We start from the raw sequence: 19,391 nt of genomic DNA, 5'->3' as shown, positions 1-19,391 counted from the left end.
AAACGAAGCCTCTGCGAGCATGTGGTCTTTGTCCCTGGCACATGAGGGGATGTAGTTTTGGCGCTCTCTTGGCTAAAAAGGGGCACAGCTGGAGTTGCCCCTGGGGGCTGCTTTGTGCTGGGCTGGGGCTGGGTCAGGAGGGTTGGGATGGGGATGGGCATCGTCACCAACAGCTGAAGGCTCAGACTCTTTAAAAGCTGCAGCTGGGGACCTGGGTCTGCTTGTGAGCTGGGTGATGTTGCCCTGGGGGTGCAGGGTATGGCTGAGTCCCAGGTGAGCAGGGGCTGCTCTACACTTTGGCTACAGGTTGCTGGGGGCCGCAGGGAGGCTGGGTGGGCTGCTGGGGCTCTGGCCTCTCTCTGTGCTGCTGGGTATCAGCTCTGATCACTGCCTGGGCTCCTGGATCACAGGCCTTGCCTCTGGCCAGGTGGAGGGTTTGGGTCCCCAAAGCAGGGGTGCTGGCTGTCCCCTGGACAAGGCTACGCCCAACATGTAGGAGAGGAGCTCCCAGCATTAGCAGCACCTGGCTTGGCCCTAGCTGCTAGGAGTCCCCAGGCTGCTTTGCAGCTTATTAATCCCTGGAGCTCCATAGCACTCACCTCTCACCTTGCTGATATGAAACAATTTGTCATGTGTTAGAGTAACAAAAGCAAAAGCTGTTGGCCTGGTGTCAGCCAGTGTGGGTTGCAGAGGAAGGGCACAGTGTGGCTGGTGTCCTTCTGCAGTGTGGGATGTGGTAAGAGCTGTGCTTCTCTTTGCCACCTGCTGTGGGTCTCACCTGCAGAGCCACGGTCTCAGGGGAGCAAATGGCACAGGAGCCTGTAAACACACAGGGTGCTTTGTCAGGAGGAAAATATTAGGCAGCTTCAGGGAAAGGGGGCTGTTTTTGGAAATTCTGCTTTGGCACAAGCAATAATAGCTACTGCACCGTGGCTCTCCCTGGTGGAGCTGTGGGAGCTTGTGCTGCACTCAGATGCTCCTTGTCAGGGAACTGTATCATGGGGGGGAGGAGAGGGAGCAGAAGGCATCGGCCACCAGCACGGTAAAAAACAGTCTACAAAGGAGGAAAATGAAGAGCCGGAGCTGTTCTGGAGAGGGTAAAAGGCTGCAAATCACCTCAAATGGAGAGTAAACAAATTGCTATGTGGTATAGTAGTTTGCAAGACCTAGAGGCGAGTTTTAAAAATAACAGGTTTTATTAGAAGACATTAATTTTGCTGAGTTTATATGAAATCTTGGGAATGGGAGTTGGAGACAACCCCACTGGATCTGTGTGCAGGACCCAGCAGCTGTGTGGCAGCACCCAACCCTGGGGGCTGCATGTGGGGCTGTGTCCCTGATGCTGAGTGTGGGGGTCTCCCCATGCTCCTGGCTGGGTTTGTGCATGGAGGAGGTGGCTGGAAATGGGTTTCTTGCTCCCTGTCCCTGGGGAGGGTGGTTGGAACAGGGTGAGCCGACTGGCAGCCCTGCTTGCTGTGCCCCCTATGCAGCCCCTCTGGCTTTGCGGAGCAGGGGGCAGCTGCCTGCTGCGGTCAGGTCTCCTCTGGGACGGTGAGGGTGCTTGACACACTGGAGCTGGGCACCCTACCTGCATGCTGGGGTGCTGCCCCTGGCTCAGTCCTGGACCCTGGTGGGTTTGGGGACTGTTCAGGTGCCTGCCTGGGGAGGAGGCAGTAGAGAAGCCCCTGGGCTCGCTTTCAAACGGGCTGAGCTTAATATGCAAGTCACTGCTGGGGAGGAACCAGTCTCATGAAAATGCCATTTCCACGCAGTCACTCTTCTGGCCATTATCCTGCTTCAGACAAAAGCAATTTACTCTGCCTGTAATAAAGCAGGGGTGATAACGAAGCTGAGAAGAGCCGTGACAGGCGGCCGTGTGACTGAGACAGCCCAGCCTCTCTCCACTGCCTGCACCGAACTGCTGGCTGGGGATGGCAGCTGCAGGGAAAAATCTCTGGGAGAGCTGAGAAGCCTGAAGAGCACTGGGAGACACCAGTGCTGGGACTCGGCAGGTCTCTCTGTGCACTCAGTTGTGCCAGAGGCCCAGCTGGAGGGATGTGGCTGGTTCCTGGGCACCGGGGCATGCACTGGTGCAGTGACCAACACAATGACCTGCTCACCAGGCAAGGCAGGAGGGTGGCCTGGGGGCGTAGGCATCAGCCCCCCCTGCCTGCAGCGCTCTGCCCTGCCCGGTAAATAACACCCAGCAAGAGAAGGGGCTGCATGGGAAGGTGCATTTGCCTCCATGGACACTGCAACTCTGTCCTGGGAAGGGGTGTCACGGGGGGACAGATTGGTGGGTCCTGCCCTGTCCCTGAGTGGCATGGCAGGAGTGTGCCCTCACTGTCGTAAGGACTGGAGAACCCTGGTCCCTGCTGTGCCAGGGCAGTGACCTGCTGTCTCTGTGTGACATCTCCTGTCAGCCGCAGGGTGAAGCGTAGCAGCAGCCCCTGCACCCCATCAGCATCTCTCTGGGAGCGTGGCTTAGCACAGCTGGTGCTGCTGCCTGGCTCAGTGGTGAGGGCTCCATCAGACCCAAAACCAGACTATAGGGTCAACAGGAAGCCCGTGCTAGAGTGGCAGCCCAAGACCCCCTTCCTGATGGATGCAGCTGGTTCCAGTTCTCTCCCCACCCTCCCTCCAGCTCCATTACATAGGGAAGATGGTAATTAAGAGAACTTTTCTAACTCCTCTCCTGTTGTCACAGCCCTCCTGCTGTCTGTACTGTCCTGCCCAGAAACAGAAGCCACCTCCCTTGTGCCTTCCAGCCCTGTCTGCAGGAGCCGTGGCTGTGTAGTCCCCACCAGGATCCTGGGAATGGGAGCTAGTGTGGACATGATCAGAGGGGGATGTGTATGGATCAGCAGGGGTTGGAGTAAGGACTCTGATGCAACAGTGCTGCCCTTGACCCTCATGCCTGTCCTCCTGTGGGGTGGTGTGCCTCGATGTGGGCACAGGCAGGCTGGTGTCCTCAAAAACACCACTGCTGCAGTCCACAGGGTCACTGTGGCTGGGCAGGATGGGCTGGCTGCTGAAACCCAGGTGGGTTTAGAGGGCTGGCGCCAGGAAGGCAGCTGGGAGGTGTTTTGCTGCGGTGGATACTGCAGATGCCGTGTGGTTTTATGCTTTTCCTTTCAGAAACGTGTATACCTTTATTCTGAAAAAAGCTAGAATAAAGGTTGTTTTTTCTTTTAAGCTTGCCTTGTCTCGGCAGAGGTGAATCCAGCAAGGCTGGGCTACTTCTGCTTCCCAGAGATGACCAATTCAAATGGAGCAGGCACATGCAGATAAATCACTTGTCTGTCTGCAGCCCATGACCAGCCAGTGACATCTGGTAACAGGAGGGGTGCTTCTCGCCAGGTTGGTCTGGGGCCCAGTTCCGAGCTGCAGGAAGATGGCGCAGGTTTCCCATGGCAATGTTTTGCTGGTACCTCCCTGGCAAGAGGCACAGCCCATGAGGAGCCTGTGACAGCCCTGTGCTGCTGGCTGCGGAGAGGGCACGGAGAGGCAGTGTGTGGAGAGACTTCAACAGGTGGTTCGGGCAGGAGCACCAAACACCATCACGGTGCTGCTGATTTGTCACGTGCAAGCTTCAGCCAATGCTGAAGGTAAGGCAGAAACAGGTTGGATGCAGCATGTGCACCTGATGGATGAGTTTTATCAAGCGCTGTAACAATCCAGAAAATTCTGCACCAACCCCAAGGGTGCTTTGGAGACCAAAGGTAATATTTCACCTTTCTGCCTCTCCTGTCTTCCCCGTCAGATCAACTCTGAAGCGTTCCTTTGTACAAAATCCAATCTGATGTTAAGCACTGAATATATATTAAAAAAACAAACAAACCACATTTAACAGGGTAAAAGCTGAACTGCAGCCCTGTCCTACCTGGTAAAAAGCCACTGACTTGTGTTTTTCATGGAGAAGCAACCAGGAGTAAAGTCTGAGCAAAACCAGGGAGACAAGGGGAGGTAATCTCAGCGGGGGAGGGGTGGTGCATCAGCAGCAGTCCCTTTGGTCCCAACAGTTGAGACACATTTTGGACACTCACCCGGGATCCCTAGCAATGATGCACAAAGCCTGTTCCATGTAACAATTAGTTTATTGCTTTGGTTTTTGAATTTCTGAGCTTGCTTCCAAATTTACGGTCAAGATCTGTCCCTTCTCTTCACTAGCATAAAACTTTCACACGCGTCTGTCGGAAGGCAGCCAGCTGCCAGAAGTTGCTCTGGGTGAAGCTGACAAATCCAGACCAGCTGACAGCTTGGTCTGGGAGCAGTGATGCCAAACAGCACCCACAGTCTCTGGGGATGGAGCCTGAGGACTCGGGAGCTAGAGTACACCACAGCAGCTTCCAGGTGACTGGTGAGCCCGTGCCGTATTCTGGAGGGGTGGCCCTTTGGAAGGGGCAGCAAGCAGATCCCAAAGACTCGCCCGTCCTCTCTGCTCACTGCTTTGCACTATGCCTGCTGAAGCAAACCGTGGCACTGCTGTGGTACCACCATGCTCACACCTACTGTCACCGCCTGCATCATCTGACCATGTACGCACTCGCTGGGGAGGCCATGCTGGGGCACGGGTAGATGCTTCATGTAGTTCTCCTTGGAGTGGGTATTAAAACCTCTGAGAGGTCTGAGAAATGGCCTGCAAGAATGGCAGGCAATCAGGGAACTAGGAGGAGTTTTAAATCACTTGCCAGTTGTAAATCATGGCTGGCCATCTTTCTAAAGAATCTCCCGCACTCAGGGATGAGAACTGGGGAGCACAACGCATTCAGCCAATCTCAGCAGCCAGTCTTAGCAAACTGCAAACTCTAAGGAACAGCCTGGATGTTTCTAAGAGGACATGTTCTTGCCACTAATACTGGTGAGGAATTTATTGGAAATGCATTTTAACTTTTTCTGATATTAACTGGTTTTAAAAAGGTTTTTAATGCACCCCAAACAGGATTCTCTCCCTGGGAATGGTTAAGGCCAGAAAAAACCTTTGTTTTGAGTTGGCAGTCATTGTCCAGCTGAGAACAGGAGGGAGTATCACAGTTGTGAGGAGGTCAGAGGGGTGTGGGGGGCTGCTGAAGGGAACCACCCAAGGATGGAGTGTTTGGAAGTCATTTCTGGAAAATTACTCTCTCTCCTTCCTGAAGAACTCAATAGATATGCTATGACCCTTGGATTTCTCTCCAGCACCACGTGCAGAGAAGTACAAGTCAGGAGGTAGCAGGGCAGTGTACCTACCTCAGCCTCAAACGCTGTTTAAAAAAACCCGAAACTGCTCGCTGTGGGCAGGGTCTCTTGGCCAGTGTCCCAGGCTGGGCAATCCTTCCTTTGCCCCCAGAACGATTTGGAACCCAAGTGATGGGATTTTCCCAGGTGAGCTCTATCCTGGTGCTTACTCTTTCTCCTCCCAGCTGCTGCGTAGGTCTGTCAAGGAGGAGATGCCTCCTGGGTACCAGCCTGTGGTGTCGCGCCCTCCAGCTGCTGCAGCCTCTCCAGCAGAAGCAGCACGTTGCCGGTGAACTCGTTCCGCTGCTTCCCCATCCCACTTAGCTTCACAGGCCGCAGGCTAATGTGGGGGGGCTCGTACTGGTGAGGGCAGCAGACCTCATTCAGGAGGAGCCAGGTGTTGTCAGGGTCCATGTGCATTAAGTGGAGGAAAACACTTTGGAAAACAGTGGGAAGAAAGGAAAGAAGAGTAAGGAGAAGGCCTTTTGATTGGCACCCAACAGAGCTGTTAGCAGAGACCTACAGAAAGCTTTGATGCTCTCTGCAACCTCTGACAGCTGAACAGGCTTGGAAGCTCATTAGAGACAGCCATTAAAATGGTTCCTGTGCCCAAGAGAAGACAGTTCAGTGGTTTCACATCTACTGGCAAGTGGGAGAAAAATAGTTATTACGCCATGCAGTAAGTTATCAACATCAGACAAGCAGCTGGTGAATAACTGACCCAGGCTTTGGTCTCAACATCATGGGCTGCTGCTGGTAAACGCCGTTCTAAATCAGCCTGTCCCAAGCACGGAGAGGTGACCCCAGAGTACTGCGGTAATTGTAATGTAAGTACAGCTGCTTACATCTGGTTGTTTTGCACAATTGCTCCTGCAGAGCTCTTGAAAGAAGTTGTGTATGTTGTTCACCACGTTCCCTGGTTTTTGGGGATTGAGGGGTGGGTGTCAGTCCATCTGGACTTCTCTCCCTTTTCAGAGGTGGTAAAAACAAGGGTATTTCTGGACGGCTGAGCCACAAGCAGAGCTGAAAGCCGTACTCGGGGCTTTTTGTTTATCTGAGATCTCACCTCATCCCAAGTCCTTTTTGGCTACCTCCAAATTGTCTTCCTTCTGCACAGCACCTTTCACGTAGCAGGATTTTCTTTTTTTAAAAAACATAAACCTTCATTAACAATAGAATAGAGGAAGAGAGGAGTGACAGCTTCACCTAATGCTTTACTGCTGTGTTGATGGTTTTCACTTTGAATTTCAATACCCCAGGTAAGGGGGTGGGGATTTGACTTTTGAGTATGCGCTTCACACTTTTGACTCCAGCTGTGAGCTGCTGTAACAAAGATGCTGAGGACAGTCTTGCTGGAGAGCAGGAAGCTCCTAGGAGCAAAAGAGCAAATGGCTGATTTGCATGACCTACACTTACTCATTTCTTCCTGCCAGTTCTTATTGTCGGAAACCTATGGGCTTGGCTAGGTCTGTGTCAGGGTTTAATGCACAGAAGGTGTGTTGGGCTTAACTGGTATTAAGTTCTCTGGCTGTGCCGTGTACAAAATTGAACTAGAATTTGCAGGCTGCCCTGACAGCACTGCAAGGCCTCCTCCTGCATGGTGCTGAGTACCCTGTGCTCCCACAGAAACTATAAGCACCAAGGGTATGCAGCACTCACCCAATTTATGGGTCAACTTTTCAAGACCCCAGTAAATGCCTAGCCACACATCTTCAGGTTTCTAGTTCCTACTGAAGTCTTGGGGCCATGAGGAGAACAACAGCTGGGTGAGGTAACATGAAGAGAAATCAGAGGGTAGGTCTGTCTCTGTTCCCCCAAGAAGCACAGGACAGAACTTCCCTCTCTAAAATCAAAGATCACCTGCTACAAAAGCTGCACAAAATCCAGACCTGATGCTGTCAAAACTTCTCCCTGAAGAACCAAAGTGAGCTTGCTTCCTATGTACAGCAGGCAGAAATCCCTTTTAGAAGCTCCCCTCTGAAAGGGAGTGCAGCACCACGGGTAATCTGAAAAAGCACAGAAATGAGATGGGGGCACTAGAAAGCTCCCTCATCTCTTCAAAATAATCTTGAGGCTATAGGACTTGTTACTCCATGTGCAGCCAAAGTTGTTGCTTTTGCCTGCCTGCCATCAACCACTTGCCTGTCTCTCAGTGCAGGTCTCTCAACAGCAATGTGGGAAGACGTTGCCACTGCAAGCTGTTGGTAGTGTCCCCTCCTGAAGGTGCTTGCAGTGCCTATCTGTCTGCTCCAGAGGAACCCTGTGTGAACGTGCTCCAAAGTGATAGCTGGGCTTGGCAACAACGGCATCAGCGATGTGCCTTCTTTCTGGGGGATGGCCAGACGCAGGTGAGCTCTCCACTCCCCTGGCTTTGTTACTGCAGCTGTGATGACTGGAAAAGGGAGGACTGGCCCGACCCAAGTGCCAGCCTGACTGAATAAAATGCAGGCAGGCTCGCTGGGGCAGGGTCTAGAGCTTGCACCTGCTGACATCCCTGCACCAGCTCTCCAAGCCCTGCTGGCTGCCAGCGCTCTCCTGGAGCTCGCTTGGCTGTGACAGTGTAAGCATGCAGCAAACAGCAGGTCCCAGTGGCTTCCCCTAGCTTATGATGGGCTGCTGCTGGTGGGCAGCTGCATAGAAATCATCCTTGCTCCTTATGGCTGGGGCGGATAGGATCGGGCAAGAGAGATGAATCACTATGAAGCTAACATGGGAACAGGGAATACTATTGAGATGGCTTCTGCTTCTCCAGCATGTGCACAACTTTACCTCTTATGTTCACAGCAAAGATACCCTGCTCACCAACCTCTCCCCAATCAGCTACTCTGGAGAGAGCAACCCTCAAGAGATTAGCTGGTCCTTGGAGAAATCCACTGCCTCTTGTGCCCACAATGGCCTGAGGAGTGTGATTATCTCCCGATAACCTGGAGTGCTGTGCAGCTTAAAGAACAACTTGACTTTTACATTTTCAAACTAACTCTGGGGGAGTTTCTAAGCAACCTGTTTCCATGGCAAAGAATCCTGGGGTTAATCCAGGTTTGTTTTCTGTTGTTGCTTTTTTTTTACTTAAATATAATATTATTGAATTTTGCCTTGTGCAGGTGGCTGTTTTAGTGTACTTCAGCCCAGCTTGCAAATGACAGCTGTCAATAAGTATCCAATAAACTATAATATCAAACCAAAAGAGGGTTGCTGCATAATCAACTTCGGTATCTAAAAAGGTCCAAAATGGTCATATTTGTTCCAGTTCTGCTAAGTAACTTACTTATTTTATTAGCACAGAACAGAGTTTGGCTATTCTGTTGGCTTGTCTTTTCCCCAGATCTAAGCAAAGCCATGGCACAGTAAACAGGCTGGCAGAAGGACAAGTCTTTCTGTCTAACTAGATACAGTTCACCACAGACTTCAGTAAGAACTGGAGAAATTAGTTCTGTATCCTGGAAAAAAACCCTATTACTATCCAGACTGTTGGCCGAAAGGTCAACTGATAAATTTCACAGGCTGTAAACATTTATTAGGAATTAAGAGTAAACTGAAAAATTGCAGAACTATTTGTGAAGTGTTGACATAAGCCAATGACAATCTTTTAATCACTTTTCCTTCAAAGTGTTCTCCCCCGCCCCCCCCCCCCCCCCAGTAAAAAGCTTGTCAAGGATGATGCAACTTTAATTGATGAGAAGCTCAGATTTACATATTGTGACTTTCCCACCTTCCCCCACCTTGTTCCCAATGCTTGGCCCCACACCACCACCCATTAGCCACTCAAGTGTTCCTGGTCACTTTACCCACAGTTTTACTGGCTTATTATCAATGAAAGCAAAGATATATCTAGTGTTCCCTAGCCTTCTCAAACTCCTCTTCAGTATTTGTTTTTTTCCCAAGCTTTGAATAATATTCCCTTCCTGGAATATGCCCAGCAACCATCTATAAAGCAGCCTATTGTCCCATTTTCTCTTCCTCAGGCATGCTGGAGTTCTTTTGGAGTTCCTTTTTTTTTTTTTTTTTTTCCCCCAGTGCCTATTTTTGCCTGTTGAGTATTGCATGAAGCCGCAGTTACAAAATTCACTTACTCCCACTGGTTCATCTAATAAAACTACAGGGTCCCATAAATGGGATTAAGCAGCCTCCTTGGGGCATGATAACATCCCTGGATGACATCCAAAACTTTTTTTTTTTCCTCCCTGGCTCCAGCACCTTGGCCAAAAATTCGTGCTTCACCCTTCATATACCTACAGAATCCTCAGTTAGTCAGTGCAGGGAGTTATTGGAGCTACAACCAACATTGTAAGGCCTGACCTTGCTCTTGGCAGGTCACAACTCATGAGTTGAGTAAGAATCCAAAAAGCTGAGCAAAGGCCAGTTAGTATAAATCAATATGGCAAGCTGATTCCAAACATCTTTTTACCCTGTATGATTTCTGCAGTGATAAAGCTGAGTTATGTGACGTATGTTGGCACTTATGCTGTGGCTAAGATTAGTTCTGGTGTGTCTGTTTTTAGAAGCATTTAAAATGCAGAATTTTTCATGTAGCAGGCTGATAACACTGCCATCGCCTAGATGGAAAGGGTCTTACATGTGACAGCCTGTGTCAGTTTGCAGGATTACTTTCAGGCACATGGAGAGCACAGAAAAGGACCAGAGTTTAGAGGAATCTGGTGGTCAAGCAGCTGGAGAAAGGAAGCTGAAGCTCGGGTGAGAAATGATCCTTATCCTGGTGCTGGAGCTGATTGTTATGGTGCAAACTAATTTTGAGTTTTCCAAGCTGAAGCCTCATATCATGTGTACTATAGTTAAAAGTGACTGTGATATGTTTAACTCCGATCCATTCAGGCTCCAGAACTAAACTAAAAAAAAACCCCAAACCAAAAAACTACAAGTACTGCCATAGGTGCGATTAATATCAGGCCAGACACGATCCATGCCTCAGTATGTGTACGTGTCTGGCCAACAGCTACACATGAGATAAACCTTGCTTTGTTCAGTGAAATATGTCATGCATGGTGCATGAAAGGCATGGGGGGAGCAGTGTAACATGTGGCATTTATCCCTTAAAATAGAATAAAAATAACATACAGGAGAAATATATTACTTGCCCTGAACTTCGCTGCCCTTTTTCTCCGATAAGCGAGAGCTTGCTTCACAAAATAGCTTCTAATGACCCTATCACATCATAGGGCTAATTCAGTACTTCCCCCCCACCCCTGCTGTGGGGGGAAATTGCACAGCTTTTCAGACTGCTTTGTTAATGATTTAAAAGCTTAAGATTCCAAATATCTAGATAAATCCTGGTGTTCTGCTTTCCATTCCAGCATTGCTTACACAGATGAACGCTTTATTGTATTAAGGGTATGCAAGCCTACAGCGAAGAACGCCTTTGCAGAGCAAATGCTGCTGAAACCTGCTGTGATGCAATAAAAGCTGCTAAGATAAAAATAAACCTACTCTCACCAGCGCAGGAATACAAACAAAGGTACGGCTACAGCTTCTGAGAGATCTCTCTGTCTAAACTGCTGCCCAGCCACACAAAAGCCCTTCACGCCCTGCACCCCCCGGGAGGCCTGTGCTCAGGTGAAAGGGAACTGGCAGCTCTTCCCTTTCAACAGCCTGCTCTCTGAAATCCGCAGTGCCTGCTGAACCTGCTCACCACTGGCTTCCTCCCTCCTTAGGGGAGGGTTGCCCACACAGAAAGAGGTGGGGGGATTTTACCCCTGTCCTTCAGCAGACACAGAGGTGCACGGCTTTCTTATTCACTTTCCATGTTCTGTAACTGGACTCGTTTTGTCTGCTGCAATCTCTGGCCTTGTTTCCAGGTGACAACATAAAACAATAGTGATTTCTTACCCTGACAGCAGGAACATGCTGAGCAGGATTTTGTACACCAAGCAGCAAAGTATGTCTGTCAACCCTTCATAGAGCTGACGTGTGTTCACCTAAAGTGTTTGTGCTCTTCCAACCTCTCCCAACCTTCTCTGAGCAATACTGGTGCCAAGACTGACAGCTTCCCAAACTCGGGTCCACCTGGCAGAGCCTGGGTTGACGTGATCACAGGAGCCCAGGGAAAATGGAAGGATAACAGAAGTAAATCCCCCATCCTGCAGAAGGTATTAAGTGATAGAATATGTGGGAATGTCTGGCACATCCTCTTGCATTGCTGTCTTCCCCTCTGCGCTTTTATGCCACCAATGGGCCAAGAGTCCTAAGTATTCTAGCATAGGAGGCAGTTAGAAAAAAGCAAGTAGCACATCTTCCCCCTCTGTTCCCAAATGCACTCAAGGTAATCTGAAAGTCAACTGTAACTTGTGGGCAAGCTAACTGCTCTAGTTCATTTTGGGTAGTAAATGACACTTCACCAGAGAAAGGGGTTAACTTCCATGAGACACCCTGTTGTACAGAGTCAAACATGCCACAGGGAGGAATAGGAAAGGTGCAGAAGGAAAGGGGTTACTGTGTTCCCTCTGTACCACATTATTTGTACACCTGATACACCTGCATTTAAGAGACATTACCTCTGGGCAGCTTCTTGCAATTTCATGGGTTGCTTGGCACTGAGGTAAATCAGGCAGGCATCTGCCACTTTATTCAGGTCACTCTCGCCTGCAGAAATGGAACAGAAAAGAAGGGTAGGAGGTAACCTACTCAGTGGCTGCTGCCTAAGAGAATCAGCTCTAAATTGGTAGCAAGAGGCTTCTGAGCCTTTGAACTGTCTGACCCAGAGCTCTTCTGACCTTGCCTCTTAAGCGTCTTGCTGCAAAGCTAGGAAAGCAATCAAGGGCATTGAGAGACGAAAAGAGCAACTGAGCTAGCAAACCTTCTCCCACATCAAAGTCAGCTCCAGAAATTTAACCTAGGAAAATGTCAGAGAGTTTCACTCAGTAGAAGAATGTGATGTGCTGCATTTAAAGGGTCACCCAGAGAGATGCCCCAAAATGGAACCAGTCAAGTTAGCCAGAAGTCTTATCTGGGCTCCAGTTAATTCAGAACAAAGCATGGCCCAACAGGCCTAGTGGCAGCAACACAGGCACTCCACTTTATACCGACTTCTCATGTACAAGTGAGATGAGCAGTCAGACTCTGCCCGGTGCTGGGAATCTTCTCTCCCATTTGTCTCCTGGGGAGTAAAGAGCAACCAGCCCCTCCATACGGAGCTCTCAACGAGGGCAGATTAAGGACCTGAGAATGGGATGAAGCTGGAGAAGATATGGAAATCAATCCCATGGGGCAGCAGGAGGATAAGAAGCAAGCGCAGGCCTGGTCAGCTGAGATGAAAGGAGAAGAGATAAGTCTGGCAGAGATCTCATACAACCTATACTTTCCCTGGTACTCACCCATGTCCAACTTCTCACACAGAGAACCCAGTCCCTGCAACACAGCCAGCTGCAACTTGAAGGCAAGCGTGTGGTTGTACACGGGCCCAGCTCTGGCACTTGCTGGGGCCTGGCTGAGGAGGGAATTGGTCAGCTTAGGCAGGACATCTTTGGAGAATCTCTGCCTCAGGAAGTCCCCACACTTTTGAGCCAGGGTGCACAGCACCTAATAGAGAAACATCAGTTACCGGAGGATAAGTACACATACAGGTCTGGGAAGAGCTCAGCAACCCTCACCAGCTCGGGGGATAAGGCAATCAATCTCCCTTGATAATTTTTTTGCAATTGAGAGCAATGTGACCATGCCTGCTGCAGTTTCCCATAATGCGCAGGTGAATGCTCCATGGAGAGGCCGAGTGACCTGCACCCTGCTCTTCAGTTTGGCATGGCTAACCCCCTGGGACTGCCCTTCTCTCATTAGCACAGTAAAGGTAAGAGTAGCTTGTGAAGTCTTATTCAGAATTGCTGGAGGAGCCTCTCACGGAAATGCCATTAAAATATAAATCACCTTTGTTGTGGAAACAGTCCATCTTTACAAGCGTGCATGAAAACAAAAAGACCAGTTGGCTACAGCACAGGGTACCCATTGCTCTTGGTGTCCAGGATAAAAACAAAACCGGCCTAGAGAATGGACTTAAATACATGTAAAAATGAAGGGGGTGATCCATGGAACCAACCCATGTGGCCTGAACACTGCTACCTCTTGGCACTTCACTGAGCTCGTGGTCTTAATGTGCAGGACTGAGTTGTTGGTTATGCTGTGTTTGGCTTACACTGATACTACGCTTCCCATCCTGAGATGTAGGAAGGAAGACACTCACAGGGGATTTCTTAAAACAAAACCCAATCTCAGTGATAATTGTAATGACCCCTTGAACTTCTCAAGAGTTCATTAGTTTTTGTGTTGCGATCTCTCCCTTCTTTTAAGGCAGGCACATGAGGTATGACTACTCTGAAATTCTAGTATATGGCTTCTTGAATTTGGGGAATCAAAACTCTTCTTTTATTCATACTGAAGGATTCTAAAATGCGTCTCATTCTGCACAGCAGAGGAAGCCCTGTGAAACCCTGAGACTGGCAACATCTGGAAACATGCTTTGCTGTCCAACTTGTGAGTCAGGAAGAGAATGCAGTCAGTTGACATGGCCAGGAGCTCTTTAACAGTGTTGTTATGCGGCTAAGCCTTTGCTTAACCTCTCCCTTCCCCTGCCAATGCCTCAATCGCGAAACAGTCCCTTCTCTTCAGTCCAAGGCTTCCGAAGTGGGGTGCTGAGACTGTGGCTTCAGCAAGGGCAAGTTGGACTATACAGTGCCTCTGAGAGCTGCTTAGGCTGTAAAAGAACAGTTTTCCTCCCCGCTGCAATAACCACTAATATTGCCGTTTCCCCCAGGAACAGTGTCAAGGTTTTATCTGTCGACAAGCTGCATTGGGAGTGGTACAAGCCTACCCACTGCAGGGTGGTGACCCTATGTTCTGAACCACATTTAAAAAAATCACTCCTCAAGCTCAGTGCTTCTCTCGCAGGCCACAGCAATGCCTGAGCCGCTTGCCTTCTAAGCACCAGCTTGAAAGCTCTTGGCAGAGATTCGCTGCTGTACCTTGAAGGCTCTGAGCACTGCCAGAGGGTCATCACTAATCAGCCGGGTGACAAGAGCTGGCCAGACACGATGAGCCATGGGAAGCAGATGGTTTCCGTGAGGATGCAGCACAGTTACACAGAGCTCCAGCACATCCAGGACCTGGGCAGGAGGGGTAAGTAACAGACTTTCAGAGTACTACAGTCCCAGCAGCACCAGGCATTCAGGGGGATCCCCAGTGTCACACCAGAGAGCCAGGAGAAAGGAGGGCTTTAACACAAAAGGGTACAGTTTTACCTCAGCTTGAATTGGGATAACAGAGCAGTGCACAGAACACAACCCTGTTCAGAAAGGGACAAGTAGCACAGTGCCACAACCTGTGCTGGGCTACAGAGCCAGGCTGGAACCAGGGTGTGATTTCTGGCCCGATCCTGCAGGCTGAGCTGTGCACTAGGATCCTAGTGCTCCTGTGGCACAGCAGCAGGATCACCTGGCAGGGCTGGGGCCTCTGTGGTAAGAATCTGGGTTATGTCTCACTGCTGCATTTTCTGTCTTGCTTTGCAGTTTAAAAGGAGGGCGCCTTCAAAGGATTTTCATAATTAAAAAAACCCAGGCTTTTAGCCCTGCTTATCATCACCCCAGCAGCTTCAGAAATGTTCATCAGACTGTGCACTACAGTCTGAGGAAGGGGGATGGGAGGCCTAGATGGGAGAAAGATGCTTCTGCCTCCTCCACCAAAGGCTGAGGCACAAGGCTTGACTACCGTGAGCATCAAGGGAAGGTGCCTGATATGAAGCCATCCTTAAGATTCTGTTCAGTCTGGCTGCCATTCCTAAACAAGATTACTCCCAGAGAACCGCCTCCCTTTCTCTTGCCAGACTTGGAGGGTCTGTCCTGAATAAGCATATGGCAGCACTAACCAGCCCAGCGTGAATTGTGCATGTATTGACGAACTACCAGCCCCCTTCACGGGCACCACCTGTCACCTCAAATCTGGCATTTACTAACCTTCAGCCGCACTCGGAGGTTCCCGTCAGACAGCAAGTGGATGCACCTCTCCATCACATCTTTGGCCAGCTGAGCATGGCTTGGCAGTAGAGTTTCTTCTTCTGTGTCAGAGTTGTTTGGCTCTGGCTTAGCAACTGGGGGAACCTCATCTGGAAGGCAAAACCATTACTGAAGCCAAGAAAATTACTTGAAAGTTCTGGGAGATCACAATACCCACCCACAACTACGCTGCAAATTCCCAAATGGGGCCTTCGGCATTTTTTAACGTAATTAGATATAGTTAAATTTACACTTCAGTTGTGTCAGTTAAGTGTCAGATTCAGTTAACGATGTGGGACTAGGGAAGAGTTGCTTTCTTTACTGGACAACGCAGCTGGTCTGACATTTGCAATCTCTCCTCACCATAGACTTATTTCCCATTGATTTTTATTAAAAATGAAAAGCCTGGGTATTTAAAGATGAAGTATTTAAAGGTCAGGATTGCAGCATAGCCCAGTAAAGACTAAAAGTTCCCTATATGAATGTCTGCAGGCCCTGCCAAGGCCAAGTGAGAAGGGAGTGGGGTCATCATTAGCCAGGAGAAAATGGTATAGGGATTCCCAAGGGAGGAAGATGTAGCAGGATCCCAGAAAGAGGAAACTTTGGGTCCTGAACCCAGATGGCTGGTTATGAGGTAAGGAAAAATGTAGTGTGCTTGTGTCTTAGAGCTAGACAAGCCTTGATCTGCAAACATTTCACTGCCATCCGCATGCATAGAACAAAGCAAGAACACCCAGCAGTACCTCACATGAGCTAAGGTTAGCTCAAAGCAGACCTGAGACTACCTGGCATGTGCTAGACTTTCAGCCTGGTCCCAAGTACCCCATCTGGGAAAAGGAAGCCTCAGAGGTCACTGTCTTTCTCCAAGTTGAACACACTCTTCTTCAGTGATGCATGGTACTGACCTGCCTCCTCATCCTCTGTGTCAGGAAGATTGCCCTCTGCAATCTGCTTCTGTCTGACATAGTCAAGGAAGAATCGCTCCACTTCTTGCCCTGTCACCACCTGCTGCCCCTGGGACAAAGTCCTGCTCCGCCAGTCGGCAGTCTGCCTTTGCTGTTTCTCACCGCAGGATGATCCAAACCACTGGACTGTGAAAGAGGAACGGATATGTCACTAAGCAACCACGATTCCCTCCTACAAGTCAGCGAGGTACCAGACACCTTGAGAGATGAACATGATTCTCAAGTCTCACGGGACTGAACTACAGAAATCAGGCACCTGCTGTCACATCACTGTGACCTCCGTGATGGTATGAGAACACTAAACCCCCTGAAATAAAAAACGATATACTCCACATGCTTCTACAGAACACTTACAGGAGTAGCAAATCCATCCTTCCTCAACCACTACAGGCCACCTTCCTGCAAGCCTGCAGGCTAGACCAACAGAAACTGGTTGTGGAGAGAGGAAGCTATTGGCGATATTTGCTTGAGAGCTGGCCCACCAAGCAAAGCAAGGTTGCCATCGTGCTGCAGCACCTCAACTACTTGAAATCTCCCATGGCAAGTTGAAAGGTTAAAGACAAGTACCCTTAGTTACAGTAAGACTGAGTTACACAAAGTAAACATCATTTAGATACCTAAAGCTGCCATTACTGAGTGAAGGACCCTGAGGAAAGTGGAAGCTTGGTTATTGTAAGTCTGATCTAGTGTAGACAAGACATCTTGGATAACATCTTCTACAAGTGGCAGCAAGCTGGCATCTGAATGCCTCAGCATAGTGTCCAGGACCTGGGAAGCATGTGGCTGATGTGCCAGCTGGCGCAAATTCAGGGAAATCCCATTCACCAGATAGTCAGAATTCTCATTAATCAAAGTCTGCACGGAGTCATAACCACAGGCCTCACATATGTCTAGCAGCGTCCCCAGTGCCGTCTCACTGATCAGCAGAGTCTTGTCACCAGCCTTCTCCAACACAGGGTAGAGAGCTGACAGCAGAAGCAACTGGAACTCCTTCCCAAGGACAGCAGCAAAGCAGCCGACACCTTCCAGCTGGATGCAGATCTGCCAGATGTTGCTGTTCATGGTGTGGGTCGTTACATGCGGCTCTGGGGATGGAAGAACGCTGCTGCACGCACCTCCTGGATGGGCAGTAAGTCCTGAATGTTGCACAGAGTGCTCACCACTGATTTCTTCTGTATCAATGCTAGTGATCAAATACCAGTTTGCCTGGTCTGTGTACTCATCAAGAATGGACATTATGGACCCTTTGAGATCATCCATGTTCAGTGAAATCTCCCTTTCCTGAAGGACATCCACCCCCATTCCAGCAGCTCCTGCAATCAGCTCATTGAGGACCATCGCTGCCTGCTTTCGGTACATGCCAGATTCACCGTACAGCCCCATGAAACGATCCACAAGCAAATAGAGGTTTCCGTAGTAGCCAAGAACACGACAAACTTGCTGAAGGAGCTGAAAAACTTTCTCCTCTGTGAAGAAGCGGAAATATTTCTTCTGACATCTGCCTTTCTGCACACCATGCTGCAAGGAGCCTGAAGGTCCGCATGTGCTCTCACAGCCCCAGCGTCTGTCTTCCACTATCTTTACATCTGTCACATCCATCTCCAGAACTTGCATCAGTGCTTTGGACAGACGGTGGAGGTGGGATACAGAGTTGAGGACAATGTTAATTTTGGGGCCCAGCAGCTTCAGATAGCCGAGCAACAAGCTCAAGGTGGAAACCTTGCCCGTGTCATCCTGAGAGTTCATCAGGCGAGGAAGAGCTGTGGCAAGGGAATGGAGGTTCTCAGAGAGGACATCAGCAAGAGCCCTGTTCTGTGCTACGATCCTCTGCTCTGCAATGCCTTGCAGAACCTCGTTACACCTCCTTTGGACTTCGCCATTTTCATCATTCACCAACCCAACCAAGGCCTTTAAAAGATGACTGAACGAGTCCGCCAGCGACTGACTGCAGTTCCTCAGTAAGTGGTGGACTAGCTCCACCAGCTCCAGTCTCACTTTCCAGTGGGGGTGAACTGAAGCAAATTCAACCATTTTATGCAGAAGGAGAGCGAGCTTTTCGGCAGTACTTTTACTCCAGTCAGGTCCTCTATGGACCATTAGTTCTGATATTCTGCTTTGTTTCACTGGCAGCTTTTCTTTATTCTTTGGTATTCTGGCTAGCTGTTCATCAGCCATTACCAAGCCAACAAGCAGATAAAAGAGTCTGATGGCAGAAACGGTGGTTTTGTGACCTTGCTTGATGTCTCCAGTAATAACCCGAGACAGTGTAATGGAAATCCCAGGCAGAAAAGAAGCAAACAAATCCCCACATTGCTGTGCCTCATCTTCATCTAGGTGTCGATGCTCCTGGCAGTCACACTGCAAAACTAGGACCTGCAAGCACTTCAAAGCAGAGATCTTAATTTGCTTTGCTTTTTCTTGCTCTGCTAAGCCCAGAAGCAAAGATACAGCAAATCCTAAGAGAGGTAGGGTGGAAGGTTGATACAAAGACAAGATAACATCCCCATAAGCTGAATGCATCAGGGTGTGGAGTGCCTGGATTACAGCCAGCTTTAACTCCTCTGACACTGCGGCTGGTTTGCTTGAGCCAGAAGGGGGAGAGAGGCACGTACAGAGCTCAGAGAAAAGCTCCTGCAGCAGCTCCTGCTTCTTCACGCACGTTGTTGCGAGGACGGAAGAAATGCACTGCACCACGCTCTGCACCAGGCGCTCCCGCTTCGGCCCCGGCACCTTCAGGGCGAAGCGCAGGGGGAAGAGGACGTACTCCTGCAGCTCCTGCAGGGCCGAGGTGCTGACCGCCGCCAGGTGCGCCTGCAGCCGCGCCACGTTCTCCACCGTCTGCGCTCTGGTCAGCTGCACGCAGGCGGGGCGCAGGGCCCCGAACGCCTCCTGGGGGGTGTCGAAGACGGCCATGCTCGGGCGGCTGCAGCCGAGGGGCCGCGGGGGGCTGTGACAGCGCCGGGCTCGGAGCGGCCGCTGACCTGCACCCCGGGGCGTCCGCACGGGCTCCCACTGGGGCCGGGGCCGGGGCCGCGCCCGCCGTGCTCGGGGCCGGGCCCGGGGCGGCCCCTGAGGGCCGGCGCGCCTACCTGCCTCCCTTAGCTGGGGCGGCCGCGTGCCGGAAGTGACGTTAGGATAACCGGGACTGGCAGCGCGACAAAGAGAACCCACCGGAACGCAGCAGTGCAGCGGCGTAGCAAAAGTCCCGGGCGCGCGCAGT

General features: G+C 50.2%; 1 protein-coding gene across 1 annotated transcript; it reads right to left on the bottom strand.

The window, feature by feature from the left end:
• Nucleotides 1-4,078: 4,078 nt before the first annotated feature.
• TTI1 (TELO2 interacting protein 1) lies at nucleotides 4,079-19,336 on the bottom strand. The gene is made up of 7 exons (XM_009503043.2): nucleotides 16,789-19,336; nucleotides 16,112-16,297; nucleotides 15,168-15,316; nucleotides 14,181-14,321; nucleotides 12,543-12,747; nucleotides 11,724-11,811; nucleotides 4,079-5,653 (listed from the first exon to the last, which is right to left on the bottom strand). Exons 1-7 carry the CDS (start codon nucleotides 19,082-19,084, stop codon nucleotides 5,419-5,421), a joined length of 3,300 nt encoding a protein of 1,099 aa, XP_009501338.2. The 5' UTR covers nucleotides 19,085-19,336; the 3' UTR covers nucleotides 4,079-5,418.
• Nucleotides 19,337-19,391: the final 55 nt, after the last annotated feature.

The sequence above is a fragment of the Phalacrocorax carbo genome, chromosome 14 (genome assembly GCF_963921805.1).
Source record: "Phalacrocorax carbo chromosome 14, bPhaCar2.1, whole genome shotgun sequence".
Classification (NCBI taxonomy): Eukaryota; Metazoa; Chordata; class Aves; order Suliformes; family Phalacrocoracidae; genus Phalacrocorax; species Phalacrocorax carbo.
The sequence above is the reverse complement of the archived record's forward strand: the minus strand, read 5'-3'. Positions and strand labels throughout refer to the sequence as shown.